The 21529-nt window shown below is 35.1% G+C and overlaps 1 protein-coding gene across 4 annotated transcripts in view; it reads right to left on the bottom strand.

Moving 5' to 3' along the window:
* Positions 1-21529, bottom strand: part of CDH19 (cadherin 19) — a 97264-nt gene that overhangs the window by 24320 nt on the left and 51415 nt on the right. For 3 of the 4 annotated variants that reach the window (XM_042869399.1, XM_042869398.1, XM_042869397.1), the window contains exons 2-6: positions 14034-14260; positions 10889-11180; positions 1889-2008; positions 1079-1243; positions 151-335 (exon numbers count right to left, since the gene is read on the bottom strand). In XM_042869399.1, coding sequence (XP_042725333.1) covers positions 151-335; positions 1079-1243; positions 1889-2008; positions 10889-11180; positions 14034-14231 — 960 coding nt within the window. In that variant the 5' untranslated portion in view covers positions 14232-14260. Of the gene's footprint in view, positions 1-150; positions 336-1078; positions 1244-1888; positions 2009-9999; positions 10122-10888; positions 11181-14033; positions 14261-21529 lie in introns of those variants that run through there. The other variant, XM_042869400.1, reaches the window with a different exon arrangement.

Below are 21529 nucleotides of genomic sequence, written 5' to 3'. Positions count from 1 at the left end.
ATAAAAATAAAAATAAAAATAAAAATAAAAATAAAAATAAAAATAAATTGGTAGAATACAAAAGAATAGGCATTTTATTTAATATATTTCTTGTTTGAGGAAGATCTTCCCCATATTTATGTATATTTCAAATTGCTACTGAAACCTCACCTTTTTTAGTAAGATAACTCCTTCCTGAGTTTCCCTGTCAGTAATGATGCCAAAAACATCTGAACTGTCTCCTTCAATGAAATAGTTCATGGCTGCATTCTCCCCTATGTCGCTGTCTTCTGCCAGGAGTCTGCCTACAGTAGTGCCCACAGGAGCTTCCTCAGAGACATTCAAATAGTAGAGTCCTAAGGAAAAAATACTGACACAGCTCAGTGATCCATCATGGTTAATAGCTACTGAGGCTATGATAGCCTGGGGCTCATAGAGAACTGGGGAAAGTCCTCAGCTTTTACTAGAGCAATGTACCTAATCCAACAATGGATGGACCCCACAGGCAAGGTGAGACAGACTTTCATCCTACTAGTCTTTCTCTCTGAGTTCCATTTTAGTTGTAAATAAAAGGCTTAGGAGAATCAGCTATAGCAAGTTGAAAAAACAGCTACATTTTATTAGTTTCTCCCACTAGCCCATTTAAATGACTGCAAGAAACTACCTGGACAGACAGTCACATCATTTGTCAAAAAGGTTACTGTATCTGCTAGGAAAAATAACTAAATAAATAAATAAAAATGAAGAGAGTAGAGAACGAAAGTTCTTGAAAATTGTACTTAGAATCCTGTTGCTGAGATATTAAGCATAGGTAGGGAAATTATATGGAAAACAGATTAGTAAGTAAGTAATTTGTCTCCAAAGCCTCATGAAAAATACAGCAAAGCCTAAAGTCTTTTGATAGTGATGGGTTTTCTGTTTCTTTGTCGTTGGTGTTTGATTATTTTTTGTCCAGTTGTTTTTTGTTTGTTTGCTTTTTAAATCTTTAATGCTGAAATCAAAGCACAGACTTGTGCAGAGAACATTTATAATTTAACTTAATAAGGCTATGGTAGATCTAAATTTTCCCATGTCTTCAACTATTGTAGCCTACACTCACTCTGCTGAAATTTGGGTGGATTATCATTGACGTCAGAGAGGTTGATGGTAACAGTGGCCGTTGTTGAAAATGCTCCTGCTTGTCCAACCATATCTTTGGCCTGGATGACAACCAAATACTGATCTTTTGTTTCTCTGTCCATTTGGGAAGCCATTCTGATGACTCCTGAAAATGAAAAGTGTATTTTTAGGTCCCTAACATATAATACTCATGTTTTTCCCAAAGCTGTCCATATAATACAGGTTTAAAATCCACCTTTGAACACAGTCCAATTTTATATGGCCAATTCTAGGCTATGCTTATGGCAACATCTACAGAGTGTTTAAGATTCATTCTGTATGCTTAGAATTCAAGGGAACAGAACACACCATATATCTTATATATCATATGTAAGCATCTTTCTTTCCCAGAAATCACAATTTTGAAGGGAATAGCTGTGATTCCTCCAACACAGAGGTAGAAACAGTCATATAGTGAATCTTGGATCTGTTAACCCAGAAGTTTTTCTGGGTTGACTTGTTGGATGAGGTATTCAGAATCCAGCTCTTTTCTTTAGCAAGGTAATTTCCTAACTTTAGTTTATTAGGAATTATAGAAATTTATTGTTGATTCTCTAAAGAGATATAAATATTGTCAGCTTCCTTTGGGAAATGAAGTACTCATTTTTTTTAAGTGTAGGACTTATGCAAAGATGTAAAAACAAGGTGGTATCAGTTGATATTTTTGCTGAAATGAGGAAAGAAATTCTGGCTTTCATCCATTTTATGTTAGTTTATGATTTCTTGAGGTGACAAGATCATTCTCTATTACCTGTCTTTGGCTCCACAGAGAAATAAGGCTGACCCTGAATGAGACTGTAAAGAAGCCGGGCATTATTCCCATAAGAAGGATCATCACCATCTGTAGCTGTTACCTGTGTAACAGAAGTACCTCAAATAAAAATAAAATATAAAAAAAAAAAAAAGAGAATAGATTATTATCCATGTAAAAAGCACAGCAGAATCAATCTGCAAAGACTTCATCTTTGACAGAAAGCTGGCTATATCCTATACACAAGAATGAGAATGAACTTATGGTGTCTTTAAGAATGACTACCTTTCAAAAGCAAACATTCATTGTACTGTCACTTAAGGTAACCTTTATTTTTATCTCTTTTTTCGTCACATAACTCCTGCACAAGAACACAGATAATCAGTTATAATCATCAAACCAGAGAATGGCTTGAGCTGGAAAGGATCTCAAAGATCTCTAAATTCCAACCCCAGTGCCACAGACACAAGTGCCAGCTGCTGAATCAAGTACTAGATCAGATTGCCAAGTGTCCTGTCCAAACTAGCCTTAAACACCTTCTGGTATGGGGTACTCACAACATCTCTGGGCAACATGTTCCAGCACCTCACCACTTCTCAGTAAAATTTTTCTTATCAGGAAAACAGGAAATCAAGCTTCTTTCCAAAAATTCTCTAGCAGTTATTCACATACTTGTGTCTGCTTATAGCTGCAATATAGCTTTAGTACATTTATGTTAGAGGAGAAAAGAAGAAATGATGGATTGCAAGGAAATAGATCTGAAGCACCTTTTTATGGCAAATTCATACTTAAATTTTTTTTTTACCAGTAAAACTTATATATTCAATTCTGAACTTACTATTATAGAATTGAATAAGATTTTCACATAGAAGGGTGTGCTGAACATGGCAAATGAAATGTTTTTATTATTTTCAAAAGTATTCATACTTTCCATTTACTATTAATTTAGTCAGCAGCATTCCAAGTGGCTCTATAGTGCATGCTAACTTCCCTCAGAGTGGAGATACACTAAGATGTTATTCATACCCTAAGATGTTCTTCATTACTAGCAACTTTTGGAGTAATATATCCTTCAAAATAGCTATAAAACCAAACTTCTAACATGCATGTATTAGCTGTGTGTCATATATATGTATATCACTCCCTCTTGCTTTGGGGAAACATTAAAATGTCAGACTGTTATTTAATTGAGAAACATACATACCTCAGAAATAGCAGTATTTTTTAACAAAACCAACAGATAAAGAAAATAGAAACACTCAGTTACACAGCTGTTACGTGGAAAACTATTCTAATACCGGAAATTCAATCTCTACAACATGTTAGCATGACTATAATGAAGTTGTTTTGAAAGACATGGATTGACAAGCACTGTGGATAATACAGTAAGTACAGCTTGTTATATAGCCTATAAATGCAGTTTTTTTCTGCTAAAGAAACCTTGGAACAAACGATTAAATTCAGAAATCTATGTATTTACAGCACCACATTTAATAAATTTTCTAATTTCTTAGAAAGATGGGACAAAATAAACAAAACTGATAAGTTTATAATAACAGCTGTTTGTACCTCAATCATTTAAAGATAGATTTACTTCCTATAGTTAGTATTCAAAGACAAGTTGAAACTAAAATGGTTTTTGCTGCTTCTGTGAACCCCAGACTACTGTTTTCTTGCCTATTAACTCTTTGATAGTATCACAGAAGGCAGAAGAATGGTATTTCCTCAGGAGGGCTCAGGGAGCAGGAGCGTAATGGAAAGGTGAAGCACGGAAGGGCTGTCTGGTAAAGAGGGAGCTGATCCGAAGGGAAGGAAGAAGATAGGTCTCCTGTATTAGGAGGAAGTTGATTGTAAAACTGGGGCTAAAAGAGTCCACACAAGTAGGGGCTATGATTTCTCGTATTGTTTGTGAACAAATACCTCATAATCAATACATAAAGATTTAAATATTGACTACGAACTGAGCATAAGGAAAATGTTATGCAAAGTTTGAAATTTTTTTCCCTAGTTTTTAATCTTTCACTACCATGAAGCCTGTATTGCTTTACGAAATTAACTCATATCAAACAAAGTCATTTGCTGAATGGAGCTACGTTTTTACACACACATTTGTGTATGGATGACAGAAATTAAGGAAGTAATATTATCTCCCAATAACCATGGATGGGAGAAAATGAATCAGAATAGATAATATATTGGGAAAAAAAAATCAGTTATCATTTTTTTATCTAAAAAATACAAAAGTCAACTCTTGACATTGAAGATACGAAATTATATAAATGAGAATCTAATTATGATAAATAATATGAAAATGGATATGATGCCATGGACATTAACTAAATATGCTTGAAAGTTTCCTAACATGCATTTTCTGAATATTTGGATATAACACTGGTATAAAGTTTAGCCCAAAATACATACTGTATGTACACATAAGTGTCTTAAGCTACATAGTAAATATATTTACACATTCTGCACTTTTCATTAGGATCTACCTGATGCAAGCAACATTTTTCCAATTGCTGTATAAGATTTTTCTTTCTATTCCTGAATCCTTGATTTTACTCCTTTTGCATAAAACATAATTTTGCCAATAATACATTGCAGCCTATTAGAAAAAAATTGAGGGTACTCATATAGAATCATAGAATCATGGAACGGTTTGGAATGAAAAGGACCTTTAAGATCATCTAGTTCCAACCCTCTGCTATAGGCTGGGACACAGTAGTTACTCATTTTTTGTAACTAGAGCTTGAAATCTCCCAAAACACTACGTACTGATTAGTGACTGCATCTGACTCAAGTGTTCCATCAGACATACTGCATTTGTACAATTTTAACAGCTATATGGGAGGCATTTAATGTAAAACTGTGCCAAACGCCTGAGGAAAACTGCAGATCTATACTCTCAGAAGGGAGTCCATTTGCTAACACACTGTTCATTTACAGTGACACCTGCATACAAAATCCTAATAAAATTTAGTGCTGAAGATAAAAGAGAGGTAAGAAAGAAGTAAAATGTATTCTAATTTGTTTTCTCTTGAGTACATGTACTGATATTTTTACGTAAATTTAGGTAAAATTATTTATGCCTGTTTTCTGTTTTTCTATGATTCTCTGAGGCAAGTAATACCCAATCAGCAGTGAATTATTTTCTCATTGCTTTCTTACTTCCAGACAAAATGCTCAGTATCTATGGACTGTTTTTCAAGTTTTGTCTATGTTTTCAAGTAAATGAGTAGAAGATTCCAGGTCAAGTACCACTGAGCTGAACAGCTGCTGGAGACCTCCACAATAGTGCAAAATCAAGGCTCAACAGAACTATGCAATTTAAACTCTTTCCAGTCTATGTGCTTGCTATGCAAAAGAAGATAACATTTTACTAGAAGAAAAGCAGTGACATAACTGTTGTAGTGACATAACAGGGCAAGGCTTTACTGAGCACGGGGAAGGGGAGATGTTGTAGTAGGCGCTAATGGGGCATTGGGATGTGACGCGATAGGACCTTCCCCTGCTCTGTGACAAAATTATGATGCATGCTTTAGGGGCGTAGACAAAGCACGTAGGATATATAAGCCGCTGTTTAGTTACAATAAACACCATTTGCTTCATCCTCCTATTGGTGTCTGTGTCACTATGGCCCTAGCGAGGGGAGATCTCTAGCCCCTGGCGGACTGGACCTTGGAGACGGGGACAACACGTAACAAGCCACTGTGATACTGATGATGCAAACTTGGTTGGTTATTGTTTCCATCTGTTTAGAAGTTAGAAATTTTCTTCTAAAGATTAATATCTTAGTATACACACCAAAACAGTTTCATTTCAGAAGTACAGCAACTGCCCTTGGAGAAGCAGGGAAACTGAGCTCAGAGAAGATTTCATGACATGCCTCGACATTTCCACATATTGGATGTGACCACTGTTAAGGTGCATACATCACTCTACCTATACTCTCTGCTCTTGCGAGACCCCATCTAGAGTACTGCATCCAGTTCTTAGGCCCCCAACACAAGAAGGACATGGAACTGTTGGATCAGGTCCAGAGGGGGGCCACAAAGATGATCAGAGGGCGGGAGCACCTTCCCTATTATGAGGACAGGCTAAGAGAACTGGGACTCTTCAGCCTGAAGAAGAGAAGGCTCCAAGCAGACATGATAGTGGCCTTCCAGTATCTGAAGGGGGCGTACAGGAAAGCTGGGGAGGGACTTCTTCTGAGTGCACATAGTGACAGGACAAGGTGAAATGGTTTTAAACTGGAAGATGGTAAACTAGATATTAGGAAGAAATTCTTTACTGTTAGGGTGGTGAGACATTGGAACAGGTTGCCCAGAGAGGCTGTGATTGCCCCCTCCCTTAAATCATTGAAGGCTAGGCTGAATGGGGCTTTGGGCAACCTGGTCTAGAGTGAGGAGTCCCTGCCTATAGCAGGAGGTTGGAACTAGATGATCTTAAAGGTCCCTTCCAATCCAAACTATTCTATGATTTAAGACGACAGATATGCCAATGACATTAATTCGTCACTGTGTTTGTTTAACCCGGGTAGGTTGCTGAATACCACACAGCTGCTTTCTCACTCCCCAGTCTCAAAGGAGCAAGGGAAGAAAATACAATTAAAAGAAGATCATGAGTTGAAATAAGGACAGGGAGATCACTCACTGTTTACCATCACAGGAAAAACAACTCTGGGTAGAGAGATTAATGTAAATTATTGCCTAGCAGACTAGAGGAGTGAGAAACTAAAAGCAAATTAAAAACATTCCCTACATCCACTTTCTTTTACCTTCTTTTTCCAGTTGGTGCAAATGGAGGCTGCAATCAGTCCATACATAACACTTTGTTTTTGTTGCTCCTCCATGATCACTCTGCCTCCTCTCTATGTGGGTCCCACTCAAAGCATGCCATCCCTCCTGAACTGATCCCATGTGGATTTCCCACAGTTCTTCCAGCATTTCTCCAACATGGCTCTGTAATACAGGGCCCACCCTTCAGGCATTGCTCCACCCTGGGTTATTCCTATGGGGGTGCCCACGAGCTGTGCTTCCCTCAGGCCTCATCCGCCTCTGCCCCATGGGCTCCTCCATGGCTGCACAAGCAGATCTGCTCCATGCAGCGCCCATGGGCTGGAATGGGACAGCCTGCTCCTCTGTGGGCTCCTAGGCTGCAGGGAGCTGCTACTGTGTGCCTGGAGCTCCTCTTGCCTTCCTTCTGCACTGATGTTGCCTGCAGGGCTGTTCTCTCATATCTCTCACCCTGTCTCCCAGCTGTTATAGCACAGCGGTTTTTCCCTTTCTGAAATCTGCTCTCCCAGAGCATACCCAGCATTGCTCACAGTTCAATTCTTGACAGTGCATCCCTTTTGGAGCAACTGGAGGTCTGATCTGAAATGGGGCAAATGAACCCTCCTTGGCTTCAAAGCTGCATAAATACAACAGGTATGTACTAGTATCTAGAAGGAAGAAGTAGATAAAAGAATAACCTTGGAAATAACTATGGTATTAGTGCTAGAGGCCAAACACAAAAGGAGTGTAGAAATTATTTCAGATTCCACAGGACTTAACTAAATTAATGCCATACAATGGTTGACTGAAAATCTGTGAGTTTCAGTACAGGTTTTGGGATACTGTAGGATGCTGTCTTATTTTTAACCCATTATGAGAAATTACGTAATATTACATTTCAGTTAAATCTTTGTAATAATCTTATAGAAATATTAAAAATAGAAAGGGCTTTGCAATTTCATTAGTCTTATGCTGAACTGACATAGTACTTGTATTTTAGGAATTTAAACATGTGGTAGATGATAGGAAATCAGCTAAATACTGCTGAACCTTCTATTTTTAGGTTTTCAGATTATAGGCAACTCAAGTCAATACAGACTGAGATGTTGTACCTGTCAACAGCTTATTGTTGATTTTAGGTGAAAAACAGAGGTGCACGTGAAAATATTACTGTTCTTTGCCAGGCATACCACCTTGATATACTTGTGTGAATAGTTACAGATCTGGGTGAATGTCAGTTGAGCCATATTAAAGTATCAACTACTTTAAAGACATTTTTATAAGAGACAGAATGTCTGATAAATAACTCATTATCACTTAAAAAAAAAAAAAAAAAAAAAAAAGGGAAAGAAATTGTTATCAGAATCTTAAAATCTGTGTAATCCCAGATAAAAACACCCAGCTAATTCTAGACTATAAACCATGTTTCTTAATATCATAGAATCATAGAATGTCTTGGGTTGGAAGAGACCTCAAGGATCATCAGGTTTCAATCTTACTGCCACAAGTAGGGTTGCCAGCCTCTAGATCAAGTACTGAATCAGATTGCCCAAGGTCCCATTCAATCCAGCCTTGAAAACTTTAGAAATGGGGCACCCACAACCTGTTCTGACATCTCACCACTCATAGTAAAAAACTTCTCCCTGACATCTAATCTAAATTTCCTTTCCTTTAGTTTAAAACCATTCTCCCTTGTCCCATCTCTATCTACCCATGTAAAAAGTTGATTTCCCTCATGTTTATAAATACCCTTTAAATGTCACGATGAGGTCTCCCCACAACCTTTTCCGAGCTGAACAAGCCTGGTTCCTGCAGCATATCTTCATAGGAGAGGTGCTCCAGCCCTCTAATGGTCTTTGTGGCCCTCCTCCGGACCCTCTCCAAAAGGTCTACATCTTCCCTTGGAGGCATTCAAGAAATGTAGAAATGTGACACTGAGGGACGTGATCAGTGGGCAGCACTGGTGGTAGGTAGACAGTTGGATTAGATCTTAGAGATCTTTTCTAACCTTAATGATTCAATGGTTCTATGGTTGGAGGCCTCAGAGTTGGGCAAAGTACTCCAGCTGGGACTTCACAAGGGCAGAATAGAGGGGGGTTGTCACCTTCCTTGCTGTGCTGGCCACCTCTCTTCCAATGGAACCCAGGATATCATTGGCCTTCCAGACTGCAAGCAGATGGTGCTGGCTCATTTTTTTCATGTACCAGGACCCCTAAGTCCTTCTCAGCAGGGATGGTCTCAAGAAGCTCTTTTCTCAGTTCACATACATATCTGGGATTATCTTGAATCAAGCTGAAAACCTTGCACTCTGCTTTCTTGAACCTCATTAATTCACAAGGGCCAAACTTTAAAGTTTATCAACTTCCTTCTGGATGCATACGTTCCTTTTGCTGTATCAACTACACTTCTCAGTTTGGTGTCATCAGCAAACTGCTGAGGGTACAATTTTATTGTGAGCGCATAAAAAAACTGCAAAGAATTCTGACAAAATGTCCATCTTCTCGCCTCTAAACTTGAGGCAAAAAGGCCACAAGTGCCCTCTGAACCACTAACAAGTCATTTTAGAAAATTATTTTAGTAAGAGCTCAAATGCAGATGTCATGAGAAAAAAACTATTCTGCCTGAATGGAAGAAAGTAGCAGTGAAGAAACAATGTAACAAGTAGTACATTGTGTAAAGCAGGGTTACCAGGAAATAAGTTGATTAAATGGACATCTTTTGCAAATATTGCAGGTAGTAAATGTGAACTACTGCTTTACAGCAGGAATTAGGACATTAACCTCTCTTTTAATTAAACTCCAAAAGTGAGTATGTCTGGCTTGCAAAAGCTATCCAGAATGACAGAAGATGATTAAATTTACAGCTCCTTGTGAAAGATTCACTCAAACTATCGTAAAAGTTGGATAATGCTGAATGAAACATGTTTTGTTACCCAATGCTATTAAGTTAATGTGCTCATTAATTCATACAATTTCAAGTAACACAATATTAAATTTTCTTTTCATAGAAATAACCAAGAGATAAAAGTAGGAATTTAAAAGATTATTTCAGTAAGTTTGAAGAAGACAGTTATTGGGACAGTTATATAATAATCTACTTGTTTATGTCAGCTGCTTTCACACAAGTTTCCAGATAGATACTCCAGATCTTTTTGACATGGAGATAATGTCTTTTGACATGTAAGATAATGTCTTCCACACATGTAGATGTGTGGAAGAACTGATCCAGAGTTTAAGTCATTGTTTTTGACATCATGATTTCAATTATTTTTTCTCATGAACTTGAAATACTACTAAATTGTCCATCATCTAATCCAAACAAAGGGAAGCTTACCAATTGGGATAGAGGCTTGGCTGTGGAAATAGGTAGGCATCATACATGATACGAGGAAGGTCATCACATCAGCCCACTTCATTCCTGTTCTGAACTCATTACTTACAGGAAGGAAACTATCCCTATATTTGGGGGAAAATCATGAGTGCTTTGATGTAAATTTGACTCTTCTCCAGTTACAATACAGTATGATTTATATTACACAGAATATAATAAAGGTCTACTGTTTAATTGGCAAGCAAAATCAGAAGAGACTGAAGAAGGCTGCTGAGTACATTTTAGTTCATCTGAGCTTATATTTATGTGCTTAAAGAGTCAAGCAAGGTCAGTGGCCATTAAAGTTTAAGTGTATGCTATTTTTCCATCACATTGGTAGAAGCCTGAAGAGCTGACAGGTTGTAACAATAGTCATACACTGAACAATTCTACAGACACTAGGGTGCTATCTTGATTAAAAAAGCAGTGAAATCTGTCTGACTAAAATCTTCCCTGCCGTACAAACTTGTTACAGTATTCTACCTATTCTGAAGTGTGATGATGTTTTTTTGTTTTTTTTGTTTTCCTTTTTTTTGATTAAGTATTTGTTTCAAGGCTGAGTCATTATAGAAAAAGCAGGTTTCTATATTCAACACAAATATGAATCCGAAATCTGTAAAACAACTCTGAAACATGCAGGTACCTGAACATTTAAAGGCAGCTATGTTAATAGGAATTATTCACAAAATTCAGTTTAAACATATATCTCCTTAAATTTGCAATGTTATAAAATATCATGGCTTCCTTCTCACTGAAAAGTTGTCTATGGAATATTCTATTAAGATTTTAAATGAATATAGGATTGAAATAATAATAATCAGGAAATAAAATTTTAGTTTATAGCATGCCATACCTTCAGGTGACATCTCTGGAACAGTAGCCACATAAGGTCCATCTAAGAATTGTGGTTCATGATCATTGATATCTCGAACTTTGATAATAAATTCTGAATCGGGTTCAATAGGAAGATGAGTTTTCCTATCGATTACTTGTGCTCTAAGAATGTAGAAGGATTTCTTTTCTCTATCCAGCTTTTGTCTCACGTAAATTTTGCCATGTTCATTGATGAAAAAAATGCTGTCAGCTCCCTCCCCAGACAAAATATATTGTAGGCTGCCATCCTCCTTGTCTAAATCTGATTTCAGCTGTAAGTGAAAAGCAGAAAAAATATTATTATTATTTAATTCCCACATTCAGGTGGAAATAAAATTTGGAATATCAGTTTTCAGTTTTTTATGTTCTTGCTCTGCAGTGGACCCCCTCACTAGTGGACCTTCTTGGAAACTAATATTTGAAAGGGGGCATTGTCACATTTTTACCCAGTTGTGTCTCAGTTTTAAAATACTGATATAGCTGACATATAAACATATGGTAAACCTGAAAAAGGTGCTTCAGCCACTTTGGAGAGAAATGAATTAATGTTACGTATACGCCTTAGCTCAATGCTTTATCAGCTTATGCTGAGAACAGTGCAAAGGTCCTTAAAAAATTATCTAAATTCTTTGTTATTACAAATGTTAAGTGTGTCTTACGATTATTACAGAAATATATATATATATATATAATTTTTATGCTCAGCAATACGAAGTGTAATCATCACGGAGATTGGTGTTCCAATTTTACTGTAATATTAAAAAGATGAAAAGCCATTCTGAGGTATAGGTCTGTATTATTTATTCTGAAATAAATTGACAGACATTTTCCATTTCCGTCCAGGATGATCTGCATCCTCTCTTATCTTGATAAGATGAACTTTATGATGATGATTCCTTCGATGAAGCTGAGCCCTGGAGACTAGTGTGATCCAGCTGCATTTTTTTACATCAATAAAATATTAATGTTAACGATATGCAACAGCACTTCTGTGATGGCAGGGACTGAAACACTTAGCGTGCCAGTCACCTGCAGTTGATAATTTTCCCAACATCATTTTCCACCATATCATTATTTCCCTATTTCTTTCTTGTTTTGATTTGTTGTTGTTGTTGTTTTGTTTGTTTGTTTTTAAATTTATTTTGGGTTTTGAACAAAACGTCAAAATATTTAAGAGCAAGGATAAGTACTGAATAATTCAATGTTATATATGTATATAAATATATTCAACTTGCTTCTCCTACAAAGTAGTGTGTTTTAAAAGTAAATTACATGTCTAGCTGTTCATTTAAATAACAATCCTGTTTTGCTTCATTCTTACTTTCTTATTAAACCTACAGCTCAGTGTAGACCACACTTTAGAAAAGAAATAACTGTGGCACACTTCTCTATCAGATCTACTGAAAATGTTTTGTGATAACTGCTGATGTTGTAAAAGTTTCTGCTTTTCTTTGGAAGCTGTATTTTGAATTGTATATTTGTTCAATTTTATGCATTAAGTTGACAGTTCATCTAAAATGAGTCCAGGACACTGCTCTGAGATATGAGGGACACAGTGCAGAGTTCCTGTATTGAGTCTTGTCTAAGTATTCAAGCCCTAAATTTTCAGTTGATTTCCCTTAAAAACATGAAATATCATTTTTAGGGTTATGATGTTTAAATTCTTTAACATAAAAACATCTTAAACTCTAAAGTTTTCAATTTATGTAGTTTGTTCAAAACATGGGGCGGGTTCGCATTTATGTGGTGAACCCAGGAGGCAGGATCTCTCTATGAGTAGTCTGGTCCCACTTGCTAAATTTGAACAGCCATCTGAATGGCTGCATAAGGAGTTATAATATGGAATAACAATTAACAGAGACTGTCTACCACTATCATTTTGTTCACAGAGTTTCTTCTGGTCTTTATTTACTAAAAAGTCATTAGTTGATCATAGATTTTCACTTTATTTACAGAAAACAGAGTTACAGAGTTACAGAGTTTATTGTACTCATCAGAAAGCCACAAGTAAATGTCTGATCTACAGAGCAGTTAAACTGCATTAAATTAACAATAGTTCTCAATTAAAATTCCCCACAGTTTACCTGTGTAAAATAAAAACACAATATTATTAAAGTTGTCCAGAGCTGAAAATATATTATATTTATGAAGTTTCTTTCATGGGAGACTGTTTTTCCCAGCTACAGGAAAAGTAATAAAGATTAAAAAATGAGTATTTCTATACCTGTTCTTCTAGAAGTAAGACATTGCACTTCTGTAGCAGTTACTTTGGAGAGGCTGAGAGAAAGTAATTGATGAATTTTGAGCACTTCACCCTTTGGGCCCAATTAAATTCTAGTGCTAGTTAATTAGCAGTTAAACTTACTTTGGTTCATTCATCTAGAATTTACCTTAAAGAAATGAAACTAGATCTCAAGATTACAATTACTTCTAGCTTGCAAAAATAAATAATAATAATAAATAATAATATGAAAGTGAGCAAAAAGGGAAAATAAGGAGGAGATAAAGTCTCATTAAAACAATTATCTTAAAGAACATTTTTAAAGGAGGGTGAAAAGTAATTGCTCGTTGTACAAAAGCTACGTTAACCTAATGAACCATGCAGATTCCTGGAGTTTCTCAGTGGTAAAAGGATTTAGTATTAATCTGGTTCATTAAAAATTAATGAGGGATGAATCAGCTGCTACTTAGTGTAATAGAAGAACATTCTAAGTACTGTTTGTGAACTACACTGCAATCAGTATAGCTGCTTTGATGCAGTGCCAAAAATAGCACAAGCAAATTGCTAGATGTTGATAAACGATTCTTTAACTTTCATTCAGAAGACAGGGTGTTTTCATTTTAGTATCTCTGTCTACTGTGTGCAGTTTTAGTTTCAGTAACTGAGTGAGCATTGTTTTTCCTTGATTGTGGAGCCAGATGACAGAAGGCATTTGACTACTACCATGACCTCTAGTGCCAGTAGTTCTTTGATCCCAAATCAGATCACAGTAATGCTGAGATGTTGTGCTGCCCAATAACAGCTACCTTAGGTCATCTTCCTTTTTCTTGATATTTCCTGGTCAGATGGTAATCAGTATGTTAGATATAACCTTGTATCATCCTGTCATTATGACTTGTCATACCTGTCCAACATACATAGGCATCGTTGAGGTCTCTTCCTCAGTTACAAAAAGTGGCTCCCATATCCAGTCACGCTTCACTCTTTGAATTGTTGTGTAAGATTGATCTGTGTTTTGAGCACTGAAGTTCTGTGTGGTTGGAGAACAAAATCGAAGTAGAACCAGTGCCAGCACAAGAGAGGGAAAAGTGGAGCAATTCATGCTGAGATCTCTTTTCAAGCAATTTTTATCTGTGGAAAAGGAAAAAAAAAAGAAAAAAGAAAAATCTTTGGCAAAGCATCAAATTTATCTTCCCACTTTTACTTATATATTCTGTGCTAATGTAAGAGCTGATTTGCAATCTTAAAACCTCCTCCCCTCCCAGAAAGGAAAGAGCTGAAACAAAGTCTGCTTCTGATTAAATTGGGGATTCCTTAAGATGCCCTGACATGAACATCAAGTTCCCTTTATGAATATCCTACACAGGGACGTTTTAAGCAAAAAACATCCTCCAATTAATTCATCTTCCAAATTGAACTGGGCAACTGAATTGTAGGCCAGGAATAATTTGATTGGAATAATTGTATGTTTCTGCTTAGACAAAGCTCATTTTGAACTGCAGTCACAGTACTGCCTGAAGGTTGTAGAGTACTTTGTTTTGTTCTCAATTGCCTCCGAGTTTAAACCTAACACCATTTGAAACTTAGATATCAATTTCAGGTGACCTGGTAGTCTGATATTATAAAATACATTATAATATGTATATATCATATATTATATATTACATATTATATTATGTATATTATATATTATATTATGTATATTATGTATATAATATATACATTTATATATAATAAATTAATAATATATAATAATTTATTATAAATTCTGACAAGTTCAGTACATTATAAAATAGTACCTTTTGCTGCCTAACAGTTTGTGATTAATAATAGGTAGAGTAAGATATTTAAAAAATTGGCTTCTGGAATTTAGTGAAGTAAATGTTGCGTTGATGGAAAAAATAAAATACTAAGGAAAGGCAAAACAGCAGTGTTATGAAGTATTTATCTATATATGGACAGAGATGATGAGCATAGTTCCTGTTCCAGTTTACATATCTGAAAAATAAGGACAAAGACACAATTTTGTAACAAATTAATAATAACAAGAACACAAAAACTTGAAATAAGCAAAGTCTTACAATTAGGAGTTGCAACACGCCGAAACATGATAGGTAAGAAACATGAAGGTAGATACTTCTTAAATAGGGGCCCTTAGGACCACTTCATGTATTTACTTGATTTTTTTTTTTTATTGCAGGATATATTTTCAAAATATTTTCTTGAGGAAAACAGTTATCTCTGTCCTTTAAAATACTATGCAGAAAAGAGAAATACCAAAAAGAAATTCCTTTGGTGTAATTAGGTGATGTCTTTGCTTGTGTTTATAGAATCAAGCAAACAATAACAGAAAAGTAGCGTAATTCATGTGAGCTCATCAAATTCATTAAAGGGAATCTTCCGAAATACATTTTTTATCTCAAGCAGAGGCCTAAACATGATGATGTGAGTTTTGATTTGTGTGCAAGTGTTATTATAGTTGTCATGAAATTTGTCTCCCTTGTAAGCTCTTATCTATAATCTTCCCTTAAGTTAAAGAAACTGTATTTGTAACTAACAGCAATGCATTATTGAGCGTTAGAAAAAGATTGGTTAAACAGCAGCATTCCTATTTTCAACTATACATACGTTCATTTGTAGTATATCTACTATTTGTCCCACTTTATTTTATGTGACTGATAACTAGTAATACTAGTGGGTTACAGTGCAGCTTCTTTATATCTCTTCAAGAAAAGGTTGCATGTGAACTCATTTTTACTGCCAGTTCAGGCTCTACCCAATGTGATAGACACTTGGTTACACTTATAACACACAGTGAAATAGTTGTATGCATGTAGGTATCTATATTATGTATATATGCATATTCATGTATTATGTACATATAGCATATTCAATTATTGAGTGTGAATCTTTGTGGGTTTTTGTTTGCTGTTTTTTGATCCTGATACTTAAAAGTTACTTATTGTTTGATTTTTAAAAAAGGAAAGAACAGTGGTAAAATATTCCTATATTTGCATAAAAGTGGACTTAGTACTATTCTTGCAACTTTTTACAGTTGCAGAATTTCACATGACTTTGGGCTACTACATCTAAAAAATATGCTAAATGTAATTATACCCTGGTTACTAGAGCTATCATCTAAAATGTAATACCTTCAGTTAATTAATTAGAAATATATCAACAATAACCTTGCTAGTCTAATGCATGCCTAGCTATTTTAAAAGCTATTACTTGTCCTTGAGAAGTGTCCTCTTTAACATGTCATGATATGACACTTAACTAAATCATATTGGCTTGTATTGCATATTAACACATTAACAGCTTCATGTGTCTCTAATAGTCACCCAGCACTTCACTTACATGGAAAAAAATTACTTAGATGTTATGAATGTGACATGAATTTCATTTTATTCTAACTGGGTCATTATTTTCTTCATTTTGTAAATATGCTTTTGTACCATTAGGGAAAGACTTCAAACTGTTACATAGAATTGCCACAGTAATTATCTGTCAGTTATACGTGAACAAAATAGCTTTAGAAAAATTGATTGTTTAGTTGATTAGTGCCTTTACATCTGTGTATTTTAATCAATGTAGAGCTGACTGACTAGAAATCCAGCTATTGCTATTGTTTTATAATGGTGTACTGATTATTATTTTAGGCAGTACATTAACACATATCAACAGATTTCAGCATTTTACTATGTATATACTGCAGTATGTAAAAATCTCAAATGCCATTTCAGATTACAAAACCTGAGCTTTCAAATCCTGGCAAGCTGTTGGCAGAAATCTATAGATACTAAAGAGATTAAACATCTTTTAAAGTGTCAGACTGTGATATTTATTTCTCAAATGCTATCTCTAATATTAAAAGCATCTAGAAATATAGAGAAAGGTAGGATATTCATTTTTAATGAGAGGAAAGGTCAAAGTTGAACAATAAGATTTTCTACACTGACTGAATACTGCAAGTTGGATAGCCCTATTCAGCCCACAAGCTAAAGGGTATAAGACAGGATGGAAAGACATATTCTGTTCTACAGTCTTAGGCTACAATGTATCTTTGATTCTCATTCTGTCACTGAAACTATACTAATCATCAAAAGACATAAGTAAATGAATGTGGAGAAATACAACCAGACTTCTTTCTGAATTTAAACTAGTGATTATTCATCCTCACATAACATGTTCCGTCTGATTTTTGTCACACGCAGCTGGCTACATAATACTTATTTGCTAGTGACTATGAACACACAAGATGAGACAGCCATCTTTTGCCCTTTTAAGTCTTGGTCCACCAGCATTTTCAGAACTGAGCAATTGATCTGCAGTTGACCAGATATGTATGCATCTGGATCGAGTCCAGTATTTCTAGGTCTGGTTAAACAAGCCTATTTGTCTTCCTTCAGGGTGACTGCTGTGTGCAGAGTCCAAGAATTTTGGAAACATGAAATGATTATTTCACTCGCTTCTGTCAGTAGTACTACACGGATATGAACGTGTAGCTTCAAATACTTCAGTTGGAGAAAGAGAACTAATTTTTTTCAGTAGCAGTTCTTTGGAGTTACTTTACAGCTAGTAGCAACATCTATCCCCAAAGTCTCTGGGGGCAAAGAGAGCATTACCCACACCATTCCCTTCAACAGAGCATAGCTCTTTCAGTTGGGACAAATTTCAGATTGCAGGACTCGGTCAGATTACTTTCATTCAGTGGAAGTGACATTTTGGAGTCCCAGTTAAGATACAGTTGGATTCTGTAAGATTTTTCATGTTTTTCAGATGGAATCCTGAGAATATTAAAATTAAATCTGGAACATCAGAAAGGAATAAAGAAAACTTAAAAGAGTCTTTCGGAGTTTACTCAAATACTTAAGTGGTATCATGGATAATGTCATGCTGACATACACAAAGAAACTCCCACAGATTCTCTGTTGGTGATTAATCCTTTAAAATTTATCCAAAGTTATTGCAGCATCTTCTCTCCTTGTGAAAGCAAAACTTCTAAACATGCTATTAATTAAATAGAAGTTGGTGAAAATTTCATAAACATGAGGTATAGATATTCCTACTTCATTTTTTCTCCCTATTTATTGCAATAAATAAAATGGGAATATCTGTGTCATGTTGTCTAAATACTGATGAATTATCGTATTTTGTTCTATTTTGTTTTTAAGAATGTTGAAAGAATGCAGCTTTCCTCAGAAAAGTTAAGTAATATGAAGAGTATGAAGAGCAGAATCTGTCCTCCTTTAAACAGAGGAAATAAACAGAATAATATTTACACTTTTCAGAATCAGGATAAATTCAGATGGAAATGAATTAACTGAGAAACTTGCTAAAATGATATTGTTCTTTCTTGGGTTTTGTTCTGTTTGTATAGGTTTTAGATGATGAATCTTCTATAACCAGCAGATTTGAAAATTGTGCAGGTATTTTCCCATGTAGTTCTTTAATGGAATAATGCTTCATGAGATTCACACCAACACATATTAAAAAAAAATTCCTAAAAAGAGATTGCTTTTTTTTTTGTCTATTGATATTTCACACTGCAAAAAGTAATGATTTTTTAAACTATATTTAAAAGTTATTCCACGGATGTGAGTTACTCCTCTGATAACACGGAGATTTAATTTTGATCATTACTTCTAAAAAAGGAATGTCTGCTTTTCCATAAAATGAAGTCTCATTTTCTTGCTAGCTACTTAGTACATGTAATCTACGTCTTCCTGTAAACTGAGGGAAAAAAAGTACCATTTATGCTTGTGCAATCATTCAACATGGTTAATGCCTTACTTGGGATTGAATTAAAATATCTTCAGACATTCTCATTAATTAAAATATCTTTTATAAAACCCATTAATCAGAAAGTCAGGAATACAGCTAGTAATTTTTGTTGAAACTTGCAATTCTGATAGTCATTGTTTGGGTTGTACTGTTTTGTTGCATTCTTTTTTTATTGGAGAGTTTAAAAATTATCAAAGACTTCAAGAGCACCACGAACATTCTGCTGATATTATTTAAGCTAATTATTGTTATTAGTTGACAAGGTTACTTATCTTCTGCACTAATACTCTTTGTAGAAAAGAGCTGGGCACACAAGATAGCAAAATATTCTTTTTTTTCACCATGTTTTCTGTTCTGCATCTTTAACTCATCATTAATTCCTTTCTTCTTTTTAACAGTTTTCACCTTACTGTAACACAATTCTTCCTCCTCTTAGCCTATTTAATTTTTCTTTCCTAGGATGGCACTGAGACTCCCTACCCACTTTATTCATACTCTTCATTCAAAACCTATTCCTCAGTTTGTACCTAAAATTGATGAATTACGTAGTTACCCACCCATCAGTTCTGTGCTACAACTGCAATTCATCTGCAATATGTTTACTGCATCTTTAGGCAAGACACACCTTTGTGTGTCAGTATCACCTCTTCACCTGTGTGAGGAGCCCCTGTTGCTTCTCAGCCATACCTCTCTATGAAGATTATTTTGATATTTGACTTCACTGAAGCCTCCTGTGAAAAATTATCTGTTTTGTATTATGTTGTTAAGCCAGAGTCCTGTGGGTCATTCAGAAGGTAATTTTGTTTATTTCAATAATGCCTTAGCTTTTGTATTCCAAATTCAGAACTATTTATGTGATATGTTACTATAATGTCAAAATGCAGTAACTGAAATATAGGAATTGTAGAAATTCAGGGCAAAAGTCCCATGTCTGGCAGAAAGCAGAAATAAATATTAAGTACTCTCAGTTGTTTCAAAAGAATATAAAACCTCTAGAAGACAGTGTTGGTAATGTGACATTTGTACAGTTCATTGCAGGGTAAAAATATATTCTCCAGAGCAAAGGAAAAAAAGAGGAAAAAAAGAATGGATAAAGAAAATTACAATCAGAATTGTGATCAGGCCTAGCTGATGAAGTGGCACAATACGTTTTATCAAAAGAAGTTTTGCTGTCAAGAAAGGAGCAGAGTTTGTGGAAGGCAGAAGCCATATGAGACAATGTAAAAGATCTGTGAAAATCTGTGTAGCAAAGCAGGAGGCATAAGGCTTGGGAATTAACCTAAGGAAGAAACATGAGGCCTTTGCAAATAGCAAACTTATCAACAGATGATGCATGTTTGAACAGGTAACAGTGCCTAGATTTCTGTGTTTCTTTTAAATAATTCCACAGATTGTGTAAAGGTGAAATACTATGTTCATGAATAAATTTTCTAATTAAAGAATGAAAGTAACAAGGAAAAGCTAAAAAAGTAATTAAAAAAATAAAAACCCTCTGAATGAAACTTGAAAATATGAATAAAAATGACCTTCTCTAACTGATTTTCATTTCTTCTATAATTCTTTCTGATATGTATTAATTTTCTTAATTAGATGCAGTTATGTGATAACCAATGCTTGACACTGAGAATTTACCTTTAAAGCTAGAAAACTCTGGTTTTCAGCAGGCAAAATAGGAACAAAACTGTTTCTGTTGTGACTATTTCTGTCAGTTTTATGCTTATTTAGGTTGGTGACTTTCATATGCCACTCCAATTTCGGTTAGAGATTCGTAGAGGAAAATCAAGGATCTTGTTTCCCATTCCTCAATGTATATGTTAGTATTTGTGAGATAAGTTGGGGTGTTTCTGTCAGAAAGTAAAATTTTAAGAAAACCCAAGGGTAGAAGAGTAAATATGAATAGCACTACAAATTAAATAACTTTTGTTTGGAATAGGCAAAAACTTTAATGTAGAATAAAATGTAATTTTCAAACATGTTTTTTATATTCATTAATTGGCAGAAAAAAAGATAAAAATAATCAAAATCAAGTAAAAAAATTTCTGAAATTTCTTAATGCCCCTTTAATTTTAGAGACTGTTCTTTGTTTGTTTGCTTGCTTGCTTTTGATTACATAGATATTCCTTTCTGTGCATTTCTGTCTATTTAGCACATAATGATATGTGTGGACTTTCTGTGATGACCTGTATGAGCTGAAGGTGCTGAGACCAAATTGTAAAAAGCAGTTAACTACACAAACCATCAGCGTTCCCTGTACTGACTAGAGTGATACCTCTTTCATGGAGATAGATACATATATTTCCATCTATGTGTGAAAATGATACATAAGACTTCTTTCGAAGTTCATCCCCACACAATAGCTCATGAAAATTGGTAACAAAGAAGTGCTTCCAATCCACTGAATTTCAAGGGTACTTTTCAGGGCACCTTTTTGTCCTGGGAACCAGCATGCCTACTTTGTAGGCATTTCCTGTTCTTATTTATACTTCCTCAGGTTCAGAGCATTCTCTGGTTCTTACCAGTTGAGTGGATAACTTCTATCCATATAAACATATGCATGAGCCCTAAAAGATGTTCTAATTCACTATAACATATTGTATAAAACTCTGTATAAGA

The sequence above is a fragment of the Lagopus leucura genome, unplaced genomic scaffold (genome assembly GCF_019238085.1).
Source record: "Lagopus leucura isolate 7727_CA_CO unplaced genomic scaffold, USGS_WTPT01 Super-Scaffold_100002, whole genome shotgun sequence".
Taxonomy (NCBI): Eukaryota; Metazoa; Chordata; class Aves; order Galliformes; family Phasianidae; genus Lagopus; species Lagopus leucura.
The sequence above is the reverse complement of the archived record's forward strand: the minus strand, read 5'-3'. Positions and strand labels throughout refer to the sequence as shown.